Raw genomic sequence first — 20,809 nt, forward strand, 5'->3', positions numbered from 1 at the left:
CTTTTTCCATCATTAGGGATGAAAAATGATGGATTGCAAATGAACATGGTTTTGTGTAGCTTGGATGTTTTGTGGTTTCCAGTTTGTCAAAAGATTAAATGATGCCATGCTGCTTATTTCACTGATGTTTTATAGATTGGTATGTTCAGATGAAACTATTAGAATATTGAAAATTTTGTAAAGCAAAATTCTTACATATTTCATGTGATGTAAAAACTTTTATAAGCAAGAATTTATATCATCATTTCAAATGGTCATAATTAAAGTATGAACGTGAAATATGTGTAAGATCTTCATCTGTTTAACAGAAGGATAGAAAATCTAATTCATGGCCTGGATGTAACCCTCAGCTAGTTTCATCCAGGTGAAAATACAGGCTTAAATATCCACATTGTTTAAACCTACAGAGCAGAAACTTGAAGGAGATTTTTATTTTTTGATAATGGTTGTGTAAGGTAGTATAACTTAGACTACTTTTTCCTTTTCTGACATGAATACATCATTAACTCTTACTCTTCCTGAAATCATTTTAATAGCAGTATCTTAAAATGTTACTAGATTCTTTGTATGGAAGTAAACTAAAACAGAATCGGGGGAGGGAATTTCAAGTATGCAGAAGTCAAGAGAATGTTTTGATGAACCCCCCCCGTGTGACCATCACCCTGCTTCAGTAATGATCAACATTTGCCAGTCCTGTACCGTTGATTCCTTCCTCCTTTTTCAGTTGGGTGTGTGGGTGGGGAAGGATAGAGTAGTACTTTAAAGCACATCCTAGGCATCATATCATTTCACCCCATAAATGTTTCAGGGTAGGTAACTTTTTAAAAGGCCATTAAAAAAAAAAAAGCCACAATCACCCAACACCTATTCACTTGTATTTGATTTATCACATGTAACAAAATTAAGTCCTTAATATCTTCTGATAGCTAGTCCATGTTCAAATTAACCTGATTGTCTCAAATATAGTTTCTTCCCTGAATCAGTATCCAAATGAAGCCTACACACACTGTATTTGGTTGACATGTATTTTATATTAATCAGAAACCACCCCCTTCCCTTCACTGTCATTTATTTGTTGAAGAAATTGAATCATTTGTCTCATAGAATTTTCCACATCTGCATTTTTGTGGTGTCATTTAACATGTGTTTCTCTCTTCTAAACTGGTAGTTAGATTTTGTACTTCGTTAGGTTGAGGACCAACTCTTTTGGCTAGAATAGTTCATAGATGGTAGTATGTGCTTCCTATTTTATCTTTTTCATCGCCTCAAGGAGGCACAAAGTATCGGGTTGTCTCAAAGTAGACCATTTTTGAAGGTAAAATAATATGAGATTTGTCTGCCTTTTAGAAATATTTCATTTGGATTTGTCTTTGAGAAGAAAATAAAACTATTTTTTAAAATATTGCTGCTCTCCAACTTTACTTGTAAAATTCTGGTGATTTTATCCGTTTCTTTTATGCTATTAGGGTTATTATTTTTGACAAGCAGAATACAGTATTGCGTATCCTTGGTCTCTGTCTGTCTCTTCCTTGCTCCCTGTCTCCTCCCCTCCCTTTCTGTGTATTCATCCATCTAACGTTTACCGAGAGGCTATGATGTGCCAGGTGGTATGATTGAGGCAGAGGATTAAACTGTGAACAAAGCAGACTCTGTAAGCCCCCAGGGCTTTCTAATGTAGCAGAGGAAATGGAGTTGCAGTACCAGTGACGACAGTATCTTATGGCAGTCTGTGACGAGGCCAGCACAAGGGACTCTGGAAATCCTGAGGAGAGGGGCAAGTAACCTCCTCTGGGAATGAGGGTGAGCTTCCTGAGGAGGGTGGCATCTCGTCTGAGACCTGAAGGGTGACTAGGTGGTGGCAGGTGAAATGTCAAAGTGAGGGAATGGGAACAGTGCATACACAAGCCTTGGAATTTGGAGGTAATCAGGCGGGGCGCATTTGGTGATCTGCCCAGCAGAGCGGTACCCTCTCCTCTGCCTTGGAGTGTGCTGAGATGGATACTGCCAACATCAGCCTTTGGGACCTTCCTTTCCCACCCCTTCAAGGTTGAACGGCCTGTGGCATTCTTAAGGAAAGTCATACCTTCATTCAGGCTGCTGTCAAGTCTAGCTGCCTTAGAAGCCATTCGGTCTCTCTGCATTGATCTGTTCTGGTTTATTATTTGTTGATTCAAAGTTTAACTTTTAGAAAGCAATCTTATTTTTAAGTTTTTGAAAGCTATGACTTTTATCTTTTGTCCTGACCTATCCCCATAACTCCACATTTGTATTTCTGTCAATTTGACATCTCCACGTAGATGTGTACTAGGTACTCTTGGACAAAACAAAACTGTTGATTCTCTGTTTCCCCAACCCGCTTCTTTTTTCTCCTTGTAAAGGTACCTTATCCACCTAATTCTTTAAGCCAAAGCTTTGCTTCCTCTTTTTCTTTCTACCCCGGTTCAATCCATTAGCAAACTCTGTTGACTGCTTCCCAATCCATGAACTTCTCGCCTTCCCCGTAACACTCTTGTCCAAGCCGCTGCTCTCTCTTTCTTGGACTGCTGTAGTAACCTGATCTGTGCCTGCTTCTGCTTTTGCCCCTCCCCACAGTATTCTTTTTACAGCATGCAGAGTCATCTGTGTTTCTTGTGTTTTCAAGTATGATCGTGTGTGTCATTCCTTTGGTTGAAGCCTTGCAGTGACTTCCTATATCATTTAGGATAAAACCCAAATTCTTCACTAGAATTCTGATGTGAGTACTCATCAAAACTTACATGAATCTCCAGTTACACCAGTTCTGTTTCTATTTCTCTGTCTTCCATTCTGCTTGCTCTTATCATGTGGATCTTTGTTTCTGTGTCTCTTTCTCAGTTGCTCCTGTGTGTATGTGTATACATGTGTCTCTGTGTCTTTGAATTATTTCCCCTATTGCTGAGGCTTTCTTTCTTTTTGAATAATATTAAGGTGACTGTTATTTTATTTCATGAGTATAGTCTTGTTTTCCTGCTTTTATCTTTAAAAACAGATAAGCAAAATAATTTCTGTTACTCTCAAAAGCGAAAAAGATGAAAGGTTTGTTTGTTTGTTTTACCTGTGGGTCGCTCTACTGTATATCCCTCCCCCTGTGAGTTAGTGGTCATCGGCAACAAAGATGTCTGATCTCTCCGTACCAGGCGTCACTGTTGAGGAAGGGTCTGTAGAGCTTGCTGTCCAGTATGGTAATTACTAGCCACGTGTGGCTATTTAACATTACATTAATTGAAATGAAATAAAATTGAAACTTCGGTTCCTGCATTGTACTAGCTACATTTCAAGTGCTTAATAGCCACAGGTGGCCAGTGGCTGCTATATTGGGATGCACCCTATAGAGCATTCCCCTATTGGACAGCACTGCTATAGATGGTTTATTATATGTATACCACTTGTGAATTTTACTCATTAACCAAAAGTTCTATTTAAAATCTCTTTTTTACTACAACAAAAACACTTTTTAAATTGTGTGAATTTACATCAACAGGCTGCTGGTAACTGATCTTATCAAAGAATGGACACGTGAAATGAAAGTCTTTTACAAAGAACAGGGTGCTCGTTGTGTATATTGGGTCACAAACCAATCGATGATATTTGTTAAAAAAGCTTAATGTGCTGTTCATTTTTATTTCAGATGATCCTGTACATGCAGCTCCAACCACTTCTACGCGTGTGTTTTATATCAGCGTAGGGGTTTGCTGTGCAGTAATATTTCTTGTAGCAATAATATTAGCTGTTTTGCACCTTCATAGTATGAAAAGGATTGAACTGGATGACAGGTATCGTATATATTTTGGGAAAGGAAAAAAATAAAAGCAGTTGTTTGCATTTACATGGGAGCCCACACACACCCATGCCCGCTGGTACACAGTGGTGCAGGGGAAGAAGGGTGGTTAAGCCCTAGCCAAGGGAAAAAATACTGTCTTTGTGTTTCTCTGATTTTATTTTTAAAAATTTGTGAAGTCAGAAATTAGTTTATTAGTTGGTGGAGAAGTAGTAGAGATCAATTTTTTCCCCATCCCCTTTGACATGACTCTCTTCTAGACTCCTAGTACCTTTTTGAAATAGCCCTGTTTCTTCCTTCTAGTTTGTCCCTCCATCACTATCCATCCTTCTGTCCATCCATCCATCCATCCAATTTATTAACATTTATTGAGAACCTGCTATGATTTAAATCATTAGTTCTCAACCTGGTCACACATTAGAGTCATGGGTAAGCTTTTAAAATACATCAGCACTTAGGTACCCCCTTCCAGAAATTCTGATGTCATTGGTCTAGGGTGGTGTTTGAGCATCAGTATTTTTCTTAAAGCTTTCTGGATGAGTCTAATGTGTAGGCTTTGAGATACACTGGGTTAGATATTATGCTAAGTGCTAGGAATAAAAAAAAAATAATGATATACTTCGTGACTTCAAGTATTTAATCTTTGACATTAACCCATAATTATAAAAGTTTGTAAATTTGATGATTGTGGTATGTGTATTATAGTGTGGGAATAGAACAAGTGTTTGTCCCAGCCTGGGTGAGTCAAGATGACCAGGAGGACATTATAGCCAGGATAGGGTGAGAGGTAAAGATGGAATGATAGGCAGGTTTATTTTCCTAGTGCACAGTTCTCATTTCCCTCCTCAGTGATTCCCAGTTGCTGACTGAAGACATTCTCAGCCTCATGACTTGGCTTTCAAGGCGCCCTCCTTTACAGTGTGGAGATGAGCCTGCCTTGTCTCTCATCCTTACTTCACGCTCCAGTTAAATGATTATTTGTTCCTCACTTTTGCCCTACACTTTGCCCTCCAGGACTTTTGTTCATGCTCTCCTTTGCCCACAGGGCTCCCTGCATTTTTCACTGGTTCAAACCATTCTTCACATTTCAACTCCATTGCCATCACTTTCATGAACTCTTTTTTAAGCCTCCCAACCATCAGTTTCTCCCTCCTCTCTTTGTCTCTCTCTCCTTCCCTCTCTGTTTCTCTGTCTCTCTCTCTCTTTTTGGTAGCAATTATTTTACTTTTTCCTTCTAAAATCAGTTTTTGTGTACTTGTCTCTCCTGCTAGAATGTAAGCTTTTCCCAGTTAGGGAGCAGTGCATCTTACTGCTGACTCCCCAGTCCTACATGGTGCCGTACATACAGCAGGTAAGCATATGTGTGGCAGAAACAAAAGCACAAGGGGATGGGTATCCTGGTTGGATTAATTCCTGCCCCTAAGTACTCTCTGTCCCCTCTGTTACACTTTCTTTATCTGAGGAGAGAAAGAAGAGAGAGGAGGTCAGAGTGAGAAGGGAAATTCACGGATGGGGTGTTTCAGAGTATGTTTTGTATATATGGTTGTGTTAGAATCGGGTTTTGTAGAGAAAGAACTGAGGGGGAAGTGAAGTAACAGGAACATTTTGATGGGACTCTGAGAGAGGATATGGCAGAGTTAGAGGTCACTGGAAGGCATGGCATTTAGTAGTCTGTCTTGGCAAACACATTCTCCTTGAATGCTTGCTGCTTGTGTGGGGGCGCTCTGAACCCACAGAGATCAGAGTTGTGTAAGAACTTCAGAATCCATGGGGCTCATACCTTTGCTGCTGAAATAATTTGTTACCACCCATGAATTGGTGTTCCAGTTCTCTAGTTTTCAGGCAGATGTTTCCAGATGTTGCCTGAATAGAAGTAGCTTTCATCATCACTTGTTTTCAGAGTACAGCCTAGTGGTTAAGAGCGTGGACATCTCTGAATTCTGGCTGTGCTACTTACTAGCTTTGTGGCCCAGATAGAGGAAGTTCTGTAGCTGCTTTATGTCTCAGTTTTCCTCATCTCTAAAGCAGAGATGATCATGGCACATACTTTGTAGGCATGTTGCGAAGTTTTAGTGAAATAAAAGTGTAAGCTCTTAGAACAAGCCCGGCATATAGTAAGTGCCATTATTATGACTTTTCTTTTCAGAAAGTTGCAGTGTGTTGGTAGTGATGGACTAATTTCTTCTTCAACTCTTTCCTATTCTACTAGCTGTTATTTATTACATGCCAGGCAAGCTAATAGTGGTGACTAGAAAGTTCCCATCCAGTAATCTAATAGAGACACTGCTTCTTCCCTCTGCGCTGGGGCCACTGAGATAACAATGGCTACCATTTCATTGAGTGCTATTTACCAGTACTGTACCAAGCACTTTACATGTATTATCTTATTTGACACTCACAGCCACTTATGGGTATGGTACTGTCCTTGTTTTAAAGATAAAGAAACAGGCTTGAAGAGATTAAGTAACTTTTTCAGGGTTACACTGCTAGGACCAGGGCCAAGCAACAGGAGGGACTCATTATTGTTGTAATAGCTGTATTGTAATAACTCAGTATTGTAATTGTATAAAGCACTTGTTAAATGCCAGGCACTGTTCCATGTGCTTTACATCCATTAATCCTCTTAATCCTCACAGCAGCCCTGTGAGGTTTGATGGAACCCGTGGCTCCATGGAATTGCTTGCACGGGGATGGTAGAGAGTTCTCCCATTCCTGACACTCAGGAGCCAGAGTCCTCTTACACACAGAGCTTATTTAGAGGCAGAGAATAAAACTGCCTGAGGTGTGCTCATGCCAGGGGCAGTTGGAGCCCATGTGTGTGACTTGCCCTCTCCTGACACTATAAGCTCATCTTTTCAGTCTCTGTGTTGTGCCAGATGAGTGTATTCTGGAGATGCAGAGCTTTTGTAAAGTCCTTCCACAGAGGGATTGGTCTGCACCCTGTCTGTACTGTAGTCTTTCCCTGTTAGCTTGCAACTGTAGGAGAGTTCACTCCTTTGTGGGATACTTGAACTTGTTATTTGGCAATATCTTCATTTTCCATTATCTGCATTGCCCCATCACCCTTGCCATTACTGGTGACAGGGTCCCTTTTATTTCCCCTTATTCATTTCTGTATTCCCCTTATTCAGTGTCTAGCAGGTATCACTGAATGAATGTTGCATGAAGAATCTGTTGAATGAGGGATGAGTAGAGAGAGACAGGAAACCATTCTGTTAGAGCAATAATTCTTTCCCTCTTTCAGTATATATCAATAGCTCATGTCAGCAGCAACTCTTCTATGTGGTTTATAGCTTTCTATTCCAAGGAAGGGTGTTTTTCTCTGTTTATTGATTGATTGATTCAGTAAGTGTTAATTGAGCTCTCACTAAGAGTTGGGCCCACTTGAGGCCTCTTGTGCCAGGCCCTGGCTTAAGTGCTGAGAAGGGAGGAGTGAACAAATAGGTATTTTTCCTGCCCTCATGGAGTTTACAGTCTGCTTGGGCAAGATAGACATTAAACCAGAAATCCCTGCTAGAATGTAGGTTTCATGAGGGTAGGGATCTTTGTTTCTTATGTTCACTGCTGTATCCCCAGCACCTAGCACAGTATCTAGCATCTAGTATACACTTAGTAAATAGTTTTTGAATGAATAATTAAATAAATGAATTACACAGAAAAATAGAGAAATATAAATTATAATAAGCGCTCTGAAGGAAAATGATGATCTTTGCCCTAAGTTCTAACTTCAACGCTAAAGCAGGGTTAATGTCTTCATAACTAATCTTACTTGCGTATGAAAGTCAAATGAGATAATTTATTTAGACTGGTGTTAAACTATTAAGTGCTAGCAAGTGTACATTTTTATCTCATTTTTTACCTCATGTGATGTAGATATTGAATTTAATAGGTATCAGGGGTCGATCCCCAACTGCTCCGTGCTTCTCTCATGACAGTAAGTCTGGGCTTTCAAAGGTTTGTTCTGATCGCTTAACATTAGTGCTATGCTCATTGTAGGGACCACTAAATATGAATGAGCGCATAACATCTTTGTATGCCCAGGCTTTTCAGGAATTCTGAGGTGGTACAAGAGTGCCACCTACTGTTGAGCTGCTGAAGAGAAACACAATAACTAGTAAATAATTTGGGGTCTGTGCATATTTATTCAACCTGTACGTTGGTTGCAGGTAATATTTAAATTGTACTTTCACGTATATTATACAACTTAAGCCTCACAAAAATCCTGGGAGGTAGGTTTTCTTAGTCCCATTTTATGGGTAAGTAAATTGTATTCTATTATTTCCCCCCTCTTTGGGGATGATAATGCTTCTCTTCTCTCCCCATTATTGAATCTTGGACTTTTTAACAGATTTGATTTCCGACGTGGTCTTTGAGTAGTATGTACTCAGAACTCCAAAAACAGGTGCCTGGTGGTTCCAGGAATTAAGGATGCATAATATTGGTAATAATATGCATAATTAGTAATAATAATTTGTAAGTGTATGTTTGAGGGCAGGGCACTGCCCTAAAAGGATTATATTTTTCATGTAATCCTTTTAGCAACCTTTTCAGGAGGTAGTATTATGGTTATTTTATCCGCGAGGAATTTGAGGCTCCAAAAGCATTTTGCCTAAGGTCATACAGCTAGTTAATAAATGGTGGTGCTGGCAGTTTTGATTTCAAGGTTATGCTCTACATCTCTTCACTGTACTGTCCCATACCCACTATATGTGTAGACCTATATAGATCAATTTTTGAGTAGCATCTTTTTATCATTATGTGTTTTTTTAATCATCAGGTTATGAAAATACAGAACTATTTTGTGGGGTGTGGTCATTTAAACGATTTTCATATTTAGGAAATTTGGGAGCCTCTTATGGGACTCTGCTGATCCTATAGCTAAGGGAGGCATGGAAAGTAGACCTTCCTCCTGAGGGGATGACATCCTGCCTGTGATTTCACTCTTCATGCTGAATTTCTATGCTTCACTTCTCCACTGCTGCAAAAGTACAAGGGCTGAGGCAGTGAAATTGGAATGTGTGCAAGGGTGACCCTGGGATAAGGTCGTCGTCCACTGACAAGACAAAAGGACATTAATCTGTAGTAGTCTTGAGTATGGGATTCACATTTATTTGAGCCTACCATTTTCTGGGTCTCCTCATTACTTAAAGAATATGGCATAATAGAATGCTTCACGTGCTAGAGATTTCTAATAAGTTCCGTAAATTCTAAAAAGGTTGGGATTGGGGAAGTAGAAGAAACAAAATGTATATGATTAAACAGATTTGAACCAGGTCGGAAGTCCCTTCCCAAGCTTTGAGCACGTTGGCACGTTTGATTTGCTTTCATACTCCATCATCTGTAGGCCATTTGATTTTGGACCATCATTAAAAGAGACCTGTCTTTATACTCCTTTTCTTAAAAGCAATCTCATTGAGCGGCATGAGTTCTTTTCCTAAGAGATGGTTCCCTAGCATAACATTTTGTGAGGTTCAGGACTGCTGTCTATGGTGTCTGAGGAATACATTTGTGAATGACTATGATATGATGAACCTGCCTGGTGGTTGTGGAGGTAGAAAGGAAGGAAAAAAATAGAGCTCTACGTTATGAGGCAGATTAAAATTTCAATATGGAACATTTGTGATAGAGATCCATGCATTATTGTGATCTCCGTTAGGGTTTTAAGCTGGTTATAATGGCTACATGCGTTTTGTATGTGTGGAAAAAGGAAATTTCTCATTGAAGCTGACTTGCCAAGTATTTCTCTCTTAAAAATTGTTTGCAGCATCAGTGCCAGCAGTAGTTCCCAAGGGCTGTCTCAGCCATCTACCCAGACGACTCAGTATCTGAGAGCCGACACACCCAACAACGCAACTCCTATCACCAGTAAGAGTTAATTTAATTCTAAAGATGGTTTACTAAAATTGTCTATGGTCTGTCTTTCCTTGGTCCTGTGTGGTTAGTTACTTGTGGGACGTGTGCCATGCTGTGTACATATTATCTAACATGTACAGAATTAGGCTTTAACTTTTGCTTTCTAGAGCATTGACTGAAACATTCCAAAATTGGAGTATTAAAATTTTAGGTTTAATTGCTAGAATTAGTTTTGGGGAGATTTCTATAGATTATGTTAAGAGGGCTGCTGAATCATCTCTATACAAATTCAGAAGGAGGATTTTCAGGTAGTTAGATAGAATAAGCCACTGATCTCTATGAAGGCAGAGACTCGGATTTTAATGAATTATTTGATGGTCTCATGGGCTGTGGTTAGGACTTTACATTGTTTTCTGATCATGATGGGAAACTAGCTGCCATTAGAGTTGAGAATGGGGTCTGATTTCCTTTTTTTGAACAGGATTTTGGTGAAAGTTTTTATACTGTAACATGTAGATGTTTGGGGGAAAATAATCATTCTTAGAGTATAATTTAGACATAATGAGGACTCAGTCACCATACAAATAAGAAACTACACAATCATCAGGATAGACAGTGGACCACAAGTCAGGGCTCAACTCAGTGGTGCCATTGATTAATGAGGTTCTTGTAGGCGATTAACTATTATCTCCCCTGGGCTGACATTTACTCTCTAGTAAACTAAAATTAAAGAGTATCTGTTCTTCACCCAGTGCCCTCTTGTGGTCTTTCAGTACTGTTTCTCATTAAGAAGTACCAGGATTCTTTGGAGAAACGGATGATTCCAGGACTGGGTCGGGAATGTGTAAGATAAACCTGGGACATGTGTTGAGCCAAAAATCCAGGAAGCTACTACAGACAAGAGCTCCCCAAAATGGGACCATTGAGCATCAGAAAGAATAATGACTGCAGTGGATTGATGAAGTGATGTAAATGTGAAATGTAAAAATGTGTAAAAATCCACAAGTTCGTAATGATACTTTTTAGAAAAATCGGTCATTATGGGAGTTAACTAAGGCACCAATAATGCCTTACTCTGACAACTGGCTACCTGAACTATTTCACAATAACCAGATAGTGCTGGTTTATGAAGGAAAATGTTTTTTTACAGAAGAATCCCAGCTAATAAATGTGGAAGGAATGATAGAATTAGAAAATCATACTTGCATCCCCTAATAAAATACTTGATTCAGGAAAAGATCGTCAGTGTTTTAAACTATACGAACAAAGGGAAGTAGGGAACCTTACCATTTGAGGGATCAGAGTGTCACCGCCTGAATCCACTACTGAAACTTAGCATCATTAAAAGTAGGACAGCTAAGTATTTTGTGCTTCCAGATGGAATATTCTTGTCTCCCCTCCCCCTCCAAGAGTTAACCTGGATCTAATCAAGGCTGTAAAACTGACTTGCAGTTTACAAGAAATACAGGGATAGAGAAACAAGTTAGATGACACTAGAAGAGGCAGATGCTGGACATTCTCCAGGATAATTGACGCAGTTTCTTTAATAAGATGTGGCAAGAAAAACGAAAGGGAAGGAGGGGGCACTCTAGCTTAAAAGAAATCTAAGAGAAATCATAACAGCAGTTAACATCTCCACCAAGGAAAGAAAGACGTATGTTCCTCAGGAAATATAATGATAGATGTGAGAGTAGTCCAAACTATTTATAAGAAACACATCATTGCTTTTAATGTCTAGCTGTCAAGATTTGCTCATTAGAGTCAATTCTTGATTGTGGATATAACCTTAAAGACGTAGATAAGTAATTTATTATATATGCTAAAAGCAAAATACATTTTAAAAAGTCAGTGGAAATACATTTATTTGTTGACAAATTTTTTTATTTACCACCAATAAGAAGTTTGTTTGTTTTGTAGACATTACCTTAAGGAGATAGATACTTCATTTCTTATGTATGATAAAAACAAATAGTGCTTTTAAGAAAACCCAATGGAAGTATATTTGTCTATAAATAAAAAAAGAAAGGAGCGGAAAAAATACTTGAAGACAAAATAGCCAAGAGTTTTCCAAAATAACAAAACACAGCAATCCACAGATGCAAGAAACTCAGAGAACTCCAGGAAGGACTAAACACTCATAAATGCACACGTATGCACACGCACCTAGACATATCATGGTCACAGTGCTGTCAGTGGAATCAGGCTTTGTCAGCCGAATCCATCCATTACAAAGTTCTCCAGAGCCGTTCATGTGGTTCTTCTCGCAGCCACTGATGACCATTGTCCAGGTCCACCCATTCTTTAGGGATTTTTCTTCCCCAAAATACTGTTCCAGTGGGGATACCAGTCCAATTTCTGCTTGCTAACACTAACTTTTATTCTGACTTTTTTTCTTGCAATGAGAATTTTAATTTATGGCCAGAAATTCTGTTTTGCTGTCATCATATTAAGAATGAATGGGAATTAAGGGAACCGAAAAACGAATATGAATCTCACAGTGGTATGACTAGGCTGTATGGATGCCAGAATGATTAAATCAATTATATATATTTTTTTAGAAAAGATATTTTTACAAACATCTCTTCATTCGAAAAGGTTTTTTTTGTTAGGAGATTATATTAGAAAATCTTTGGAGAGAAAAGCAGTCCATATGAGGGATTAAATTAAATTCCATGAATCAGAGCTTGTTTCATTTGGCTGAAGAACAATTGAACTGGTAGTAATATAATATTATTTTTAGTGTTTCTTGTTTTAATTCTGCATTTTAAGATTTTGGGATAGGTGGGAAAGTGTTTCTTTAAAATTTAGTATGGCCTTCATAAGTAATTCTCCCTGTTCGTGTGTGTGCCTTTTTCCATTTATGATTCTTACATTGATTCATTCCTGTGACTTGAGTCCTGAGGTTCTAACTGAACTAGTTGACCCTGATGCCATAATAAGGGTATTTATATTTCTTGGTTTGGCTTTGTTGGCTCCTCAGGTTATCCTACCTTGCGGATAGAGAAGAATGACCTGAGAAGTGTCACTCTTTTGGAGGCCAAAGCTAAGGTGAAGGATATCGCAATATCCAGGGAGAGGATAACTCTAAAAGATGTACTCCAAGAAGGTATCTATGATCTCAAAATCAGGTTTTCAAGGAAGATTTAATGTTAGTAGTATAAAAATTTTTTTGTTTCAGAATTTAAGAATTTCATCTCGTTTTGAGTTTAAGGATAGAAAGCCATGCACAATTTGTTTCCTCTATAACACTGATTTTTATTTTCCCTTTCTTTAGATTTTCAATTTGCCTTAATATGGACAGCTTTGGTGCAAGTGTTGATTTTCAAGTATATTAAGGCATGATTATTAGTGTTTGTCACCTTTAAAGTATATTTTCTGTTTAGTTCTTGTCTGAGATGATCACTACCTAGCAGGCCTCTTTGAAACATTCTAAGTAATTCTCTCTGTGATGGAAAGTGTATGGGTTCTAGCAGAAGGCGCATGCATGGGGATTGGAGTCATGCCCAACTTCCAATCCCAGTCCCACAGTTTATTACCTATGTGACCTTGGAGAAGTCATTTCCTGTTTTCCATGTCCAGTTTCCTCTTCTCTAAATTTGGACTCCGTTGTCTACTCTTAGACATTTATGAAGATTAGATGAACTGATGTTCATTAAATGAACTAACACATGATAGGTGTTTGAGAGATAGTACCCTGCCTTTCCCCTCTTGCTGGTCCTTGCTTTCTTTTTTGAGTTTCAGGGTATTGGCTGGGGAGAATGCTGAAAGAAGAAGACAGAAATTAATAATAAAATACTTTATTGAGCTCTTCAAGTTGTTAAATAGAGAATTACTTTCCCCCCCCCTTCCATAACTCAGTTTGGAATGTTTTGGATGCATGTGAGTCATTCTGAATTCATCTGTTTGGTTGAGATGCTTGTAGGTCAGTCACAGCCAAGGGAGGGGCTTGAACTGTCTCCAGTGGCAAATAGTAATTAATGGAAGCAGGTTTTTTTGGTGTTTTTGAATGTATGAGGAGAGTCCATTTTTCTCCTTTGTCGTTGCTCTGAGGCTAAGCCTAGAAACTCATAAATGTCTCTATGGATACCCCATTACTGAGCTCCAGTGCTCCTGTCTATATCATTAGTTTATTTAGGATATTTCAGAATGAATTCTCATATATCGTTTAAATTTGGTATTTCAAAAGGCAAGTTAAGATATTTTGTAGTTAAAAAGAGCCTTTAACAGTCATTAAAAAACAAAGATTTGAGTCTTTTTATGCTAGGGCAGGAGTAATGTTGACCACATTTTCCCTTGTTATGTTTAAGTTGTATTGTGCCAGAAAGTTTTGTACTTATAATTTTATGAACGTTATCATATGATCTCAATAATTATTATTTTTCCTTTTAGGTACTTTTGGGCGTATTTTCCATGGGATTTTAGTAGATGAAAAAGATCCAAATAAGGAAAAACAAGCATTTGTAAAAACAGTTAAAGGTAGGATTTTATTTCCCATTCTGTTTCCATACTGCTTTTCTGTCTAAGGTGGCTTATGTCAGCGAAATTGTTTCAGATTTTCAGTGTGTGCCAGACCTTAATCAGTCCATGTTAATTTAGCTCATACAGTCTAAACTTTTTGGAGATTTGTGTTGTTTTCATTAAGGTATAGAAAATAGAAGCTAATAAATTAAGACATTATATATTTATTATATTATTATATTATTATTATTATATATTATTATTATTATATTATTATTATTATTATATATTTATTAGATATTACTCAGGCTTCTAATTAAACTGCATCCACTTGACTTCATTTTTGCTATATCTAATATTATGTCTTTCCTAGGTTAAAATTCTTTGGTTTTTCCTTCTTAAAAAACATTGATAGTAGTTTTCCCTCCATCTCAGCACCCCCCCACCCCCAAAACTGAGGACTTATAAAGAAAAAAAATGACCCCCAGACCCACTGTACCTTATGTGAATAGCTGCTATTTGCCTTTCTCTCACTCCCTCTCCTCCCTTTTTTTTTGCTGTTATATATAATTTGCAGAAAATATCTCTCTGTGTGTGTGTGTGTGTGTGTGTGTGTGTGTGTGTGTATTATTTCTTGGTAGAGTTTTGCAGGTATAGCTGTAGTTGGAATTGCTGCCCCACAAGGTGTTTACATTTAAAATATTGATAGTTGTTGCCAGATTGTTTTCTAAAAGGTAGTGATAGTTTATATTTTCATGAACAGAATACCTATTTTTACATATTCTCCTTTTGGAGAAATGTGATGCTTAATTTTTCACTTGCTGATTTCACTTAATTGATTTATATAAAATTTTCAGTTAGAGATTCTCTATCAACATATACTAGAATACGTTTTTATATGGCTTATTGCCTAATACTGGTAAATTAGCAAGACCTTTTATAATATTAGAATTTTAATGATTTATAATTGATTTGTATATTTAAGCTTTGTAAAAGCTTAAATAATTCTTAGGTAAGTCTATTTGTTCATTTTAAGAGAGAAAATGTAATTTAAAGAGTGCTTAATGTCTGACAGTGTCTGATGTAAGTTGAAATAACTGGTTATTAATTTTGGAAAAACAAGTTTAGCATTCCAAATGCAGAAACTGAGGGCAAAATTAAATTCAGTTTTATGAGTAGGAGGTGACAGTTTTATGAAGTTCACAAAGTTAATTTATAAGAACTTATGTTTCTAAATTTAGTTAAAGGAATTCTTAGGAAGTATGAAGGGTTTATGTTTATTGTTTCTAAAAAGTTGGGTTGTACTAATCTAACAAAAATAACTTTGGAATTTGATTTCTTTTAATTTAGCAAAATTGCTTGTTTAAGGATGCTACAAACACACACTTTCTTCTTTCTAAACAGATGGTTTAACTTACTGTTAAGTGAGTAAGTTAACAGTTAATAAAATGAATTTAGTTTATTCATTCACTTCTCCTAACCCCAAAACACTTCTAAAGATTGATTTTTAGGTTTGGTCCCACTAGGTTTTCTGACTAGTTTTGAAGGATACTTTACATATTACTCTTTATAAATGTAAAATTTGAGCCCTAAGTTTAATAATGTCTGCCTTTTGTTACAGTTTCTCCATTTTTTAAAGGAAACATTCCCCCTTAACTCTAATATTTCTTCTGGGGTTTGTAAATATTCTATGGATAATTTAGAACTGGGCTACTATTAATTTGTTCTGAAGGAATGTTGAATTAACAAAAGAGGTTTCTGTATAGAATTGGGTTGATTTAGGATTGGAAGTGGGGGGAAAGGAAATAATAGTGATAAGAAAACACAATGCAGATACTGGGACTGTTTCACAAGATAAGATTTCTCTTTCCGTGTACCTTTGAATTGTAGTCACTTGCTTGTTTCTGTGTCTCACCACTGTAATTATAATGTTCTCTCTGAGCTAGACGGAAACAAGAGAAAGCATAGTGAGTCCTTAGCCAAGATATGGTCATGATTTGCGTGGGAAACACAGAGGAAGTGTACTGACCACGGTATTTGCTTTAAAATTGTTAGATAACTCCACATGATTGAGTGTCTCTGAGATTTATTCTTTTGGAATGTTATTTTTATTTTTTAATTGAAGCTACGTAGAGTTGACAAAGTTCTTTCACAAATATGTATGCTTTGTTACATGCTATACAATTAGAAGTACAGCTAAAAATGCAAAAATAAGTTTTTAAAAGATCAGTTACTTTACCTTTATTTTTTAATTTATTTATTTTTATATTTATTTTATTTATTTATTTGGTTGCACCAGGTCTTAGTTGCAGCAGGCGGGCTCCTTAGTTGCAGCCCACCTGCTCCTTAGTTGCAGCTCGCCAACTCCTTAGTTGCGGCATGCGAACTCTAAGTTACGGCACGTGAACTCTTAGTTGTGGCATGCATGTGGGATCTAGCTCCCTGAGCAGGGATTGAACCCGGGCCCCCTGCATTGGGAGCGTGGAGTCTTAACCACTGCACCACCGGGGAAGTCCCTACCTTTGCCTTTAGGCATAAGCAGGAAATTGGAGTTTGGCTTCTTAAAAGTTACCATTTTTCACAGAGACTTAATGGATATTCCAATATAAATTTCCAGAGATTGAAATTAGGAATCTGAATTTCACACAGTGAATATTGTGAAATTGAATTCCATGAAATAAATCAATTAATTTGAGGTTATTGGTATTAAGTTCTTGTTTTCTTTTATAGCTTCTAATTTTTTACAAATTAGAAATAAGTAGGGTTTTTAAAAAATCATTTTGTTCTTGTAACTTTTAGAATGTAAATTATTGTATAGTATTCTTTTCAAATGTATACATCTTAAAGATAGACCTTTCAGTATTTAAAATTATAAGACTAGGACCAGACTGGGTAAGGAATCCAGGAAAATGATTTTTTCTTACTAAATGTATAAAATTATTTTTTCTCCAAAGTTTCCTTAGCTCATTATCCAGCTCAAGTGTCCATTGCTTAATAGAACATGCTTATCAAAGTTAAAACCTTAAAAAATTATGCAAAAAATGACACATCCCGAAATTACCTTACATTTTACTTGGATCTCTGTACCAGTTGACAAGAAGGTAAACTCTTACCAAATGGGTACAGACCTCCAACTATTACTAGTTTTCAGTTCTAAAAAGATCCTTCCAGCCCCCAAATAGTTCTGGCCATAATTTTATTAACAGTTGTTTAGATTACAGAAAGAGTAAAAAGGCATATTCTGCCATTTACTAAATGTTCCTAAATTTTAAGCAGTTTTTAAACAACTAGAGTTTATTTCAGCAGACATTGAGGTAAAGTGCTTTTTCAAAGAAGTAGCAAGTATTCCAAGTCCTTGGCTTTTTGTCTACCCATTTTGTATTCCTACAAAAGTTTTAACTAAGTGAAGCTGTCTGGAAAGGGAACACTAATATCAAGTAATGAGAGAGGGAGTGATTCCACGGGTTAGTCTTGGAAGTAAATGAAATTTACTATTTCTCAGCTTTGACAGCTCCACTTTTAAGGAATGAGTGTATAATCATGGTGCCTGAGTTTAGTGGTCTGGATTTTACTGTTGGTTTAGCATTTTACTAGGTAGGGCTGGGAGGTGTATCTTGGCTCTGCCCATCTTTCTATCTTCTTCTCCCTCTTACTGCATTGATCAGAAGATCTATAAATTATTATTACTGTTTTTTTTTTAATTGTTGACATACAAATCGATTATTGGCTTCTTTGAAAGTATTTTTAAAGGTATACTGTTAATTTTGTTTTTGATATTTAAAACCCATTTTTTTAAAAATTAAAACTCATTTTCAGTTTTATAATGAAAATATACTATTCACTTAATGGAAATGTTCTTTTCAGACAGGGGAGAAAATCCTCTGTACTTACTGAAGTAGTGGCCCCTATAAGAGGAGGCATCCTTGTAGATTTGTGCAAATATTTAATGGCTTCAAATTCTTTTGAAGGTGCAGACTAAAGATATTGGTAAATTGCATTATCATGTTTTATTTCAAAAACATTGAACTAAAAGCCAATTTTAGCTCTGTTTGTTACCTGGACCAAAAACCATGAGTTCAGAAGCTAAAAATAAAATGGAATAATCATGCTAATTTGGGCTGTTATATGAAAATTAAATCTTTTTCTACTAATATAATAGTAGTTCTTTTTGTTTGTTTAACCACATAGAGGTAAGAAGAAGAAAACAGTAAAATGCACCACAGTCTCCAGTCAGAACTCCTGTGGTCATTTTTTTCTAATTTTATGTTTGTAAGGTTAGAAAGTTTAAACAGGACAGAAAGGTGCAAAATGTAAATTCTCGCATCTCTAAAAGTAACTCCCGTAAACAATTTCTTATGATTCCCTCTGTGAGTAAGAAGAAAAACACACCCAAATATATCTAATTTTCCAAATAAATTTGATTTTGAAATATAACTGATCGCACAAACACAGTTTTTCACCTTGCTTTTAAAATTTAATATGTCTTGCAGATTTTCCTCTGTCAGTACATGTAAATCTGACTTTTTTTTCTTAAGGTAGCTGCATAGTATTCTTACGTGCTAATTTAACTAGCTCTCTGTGATGGGCACTTTGGTCTTTGGTCGTTTTGAGTTTTTTTACTGTTATAATTGAACGGTATTCTTGTTATGTTCTATACAGATGAGCTTTTGTGAGTAGACTCTTAGCAGTGGGATTGATGATGGTAAAAGGTATTAAAAATTGTGTTAGCTGTTGTTTCCCCCACCTGTTGATAAGCCTGTTTCCTCACACTCCCGCCCAAACTGGCAGGTGGCTGACTTTTGTGTCTCTTCCAGTCTGATGAGGAAAATGGCATCTCCTAGTTTAATTTGCATTTTTTTACTGAGGAGTGAGGCAGAAAGTCGTTTTTTTAATTTTGCTGGTCATTTGTGTTGTTTTTTAAGTAAACTATGTGTTTATATCCTTTGCCTCTTTTTCAGTTTTTTTTCTTATCGTATGAGTTCTTTAAAGAAGGGGGAAAAAGACGAAATCAGCCCTTTATATGCCTTATGTGTTACAGATATTTTTCCAGCCTGTTATTACTTTCTCTACTTTGTTTCTGGAACCTTACTTAATTTCTGATTTTTATGTAGTCAAACTTATCCTTAATGGCATCTGTAAATGTTGACCTTGTCAGTGAGACTCTACCTACTACAATAGAACTTTAGGCTAGACCTATTTAGATTTGCCTGTAACTTTTAATGAAATTTACCATACAGTCTGAGATAGTTACTTACTGATACCAGAAAATATTGATGTCATATGTATAATATTATCATACTATATATGACAGTGTCTTTTTCTTTATGTAGATCAAGCTTCTGAAATTCAGGTGACAATGATGCTCACTGAAAGTTGTAAGCTACGAGGTCTTCATCACAGGTGAGAGGAGAAACCACCCAGCATTCAAGTGTTAAGCATGGTAGCATTGTATGCTACATTTTTAAGAATGTTGTAATGTGCTCTTAATAGAAAGCATTTCTGGAATAACTTAATTTATTTTTTCCTGAATATAAAAGTGAAATGCATGCTCATTGCACAAAATTTAAAAACACAGTAAAATATAAAGAAGAGTATGTAAGCCCACATCTGGATAATTATAGCTGAGCTTTCAGGGAAGAGTTTATATTTATGTGCATCTTTCCCTTTAAAAAGTAGGATAATGATATACGTATGCTAAAAAATATTTGTTATGAAATGTTGAACATGTAGAGTACCAAAGAAAAGAATAATAAACACCAGTAAGCCCACCTCCTAAATTCATTGGTGGTTAACATTGCCATTTTTGCTGTGCATGTTTATGTATCTATCATCTATTTAGGTAGATATAGGTAGATATTTGCAAGTGTGGAAGTATTTTAAACTAAATTGGATATCTCAGCACTTTCAATGCATTTCCAGCATGCATTTTCCAAAAAGTTGGAGACATTTTTCTATATAATCACAATACCATTATCTTTAACAAGGTTAACCCACTTCTTGATATGGCAAAACAATGTATCTAACTTTTCATGTAAGTAACTATAAATTCACATCCACATTTAAAAAGACTACATAGTAGTTCGTTGAATGGATGCACCACATTTTATTTAACCAGTCTCTTATCATTAGTTTGCAGTATGATTTTTAAAAAATATTTACAGTTCTGTATAGGAAGAACTTTTTTTAAAAGCTTATTATCAGTCCTTTTCACAGAGCTATAACAAGAGATTCTATCTTCTGAGCCAAAAAGGGTGTAATTATAGTATCACAATGTGCAGTATCAATGTTTGGGCAAGGTTTTTGTTGTTGTTGTTTTAAAGCACTATACAGAGTCAGCTTAATTTGTGTGCCTACTGAAAATTTGATCACATATGTTTAAAAAATGGAATGGTGACCATCATTGCTGGAAGATATTTATGGACTTCCGGGAAAAAAAAAAGATAGAAAGTCATGTGCAAAAGGCGTTATGCATTGTAATTTCTGTGTACTTTGAGCAGTTACTTGAGTTCTGCCAAAAAATAAGATGACTATGCAGAGTTTTATTTTTGAATTTTATTTATACTTTGGTTCATAGTCAAAAGAATTTGAGAACCTAAAAAGAAGGCAGCTATAGTAAGATCAGTAAAATGGTAATGAAAATGAAATTGAGTTTTTTGGCATTGTGATGGTGGAAAAGAAGACAAATAAGCCAACGTTAAGGAG

General features: G+C 36.4%; 1 protein-coding gene across 2 annotated transcripts in view; it reads left to right on the top strand.

Moving 5' to 3' along the window:
* The window catches only part of RYK (receptor like tyrosine kinase), a 100,469-nt gene that overhangs the window by 53,477 nt on the left and 26,183 nt on the right, over positions 1–20,809 (top strand). The window contains exons 6-10 of one of the 2 annotated variants that reach the window (XM_059920301.1): positions 3,647–3,791; positions 9,561–9,661; positions 12,621–12,755; positions 14,039–14,125; positions 19,438–19,507. In XM_059920301.1, coding sequence (XP_059776284.1) covers positions 3,647–3,791; positions 9,561–9,661; positions 12,621–12,755; positions 14,039–14,125; positions 19,438–19,507 — 538 coding nt within the window. The remainder of the gene's footprint in view (positions 1–3,646; positions 3,792–9,560; positions 9,662–12,620; positions 12,756–14,038; positions 14,126–19,437; positions 19,508–20,809) is intronic. The other variant, XM_059920302.1, reaches the window with a different exon arrangement.

This window comes from Balaenoptera ricei, chromosome 4, assembly GCF_028023285.1.
Source record: "Balaenoptera ricei isolate mBalRic1 chromosome 4, mBalRic1.hap2, whole genome shotgun sequence".
In the NCBI taxonomy this organism is placed as follows: Eukaryota; Metazoa; Chordata; class Mammalia; order Artiodactyla; family Balaenopteridae; genus Balaenoptera; species Balaenoptera ricei.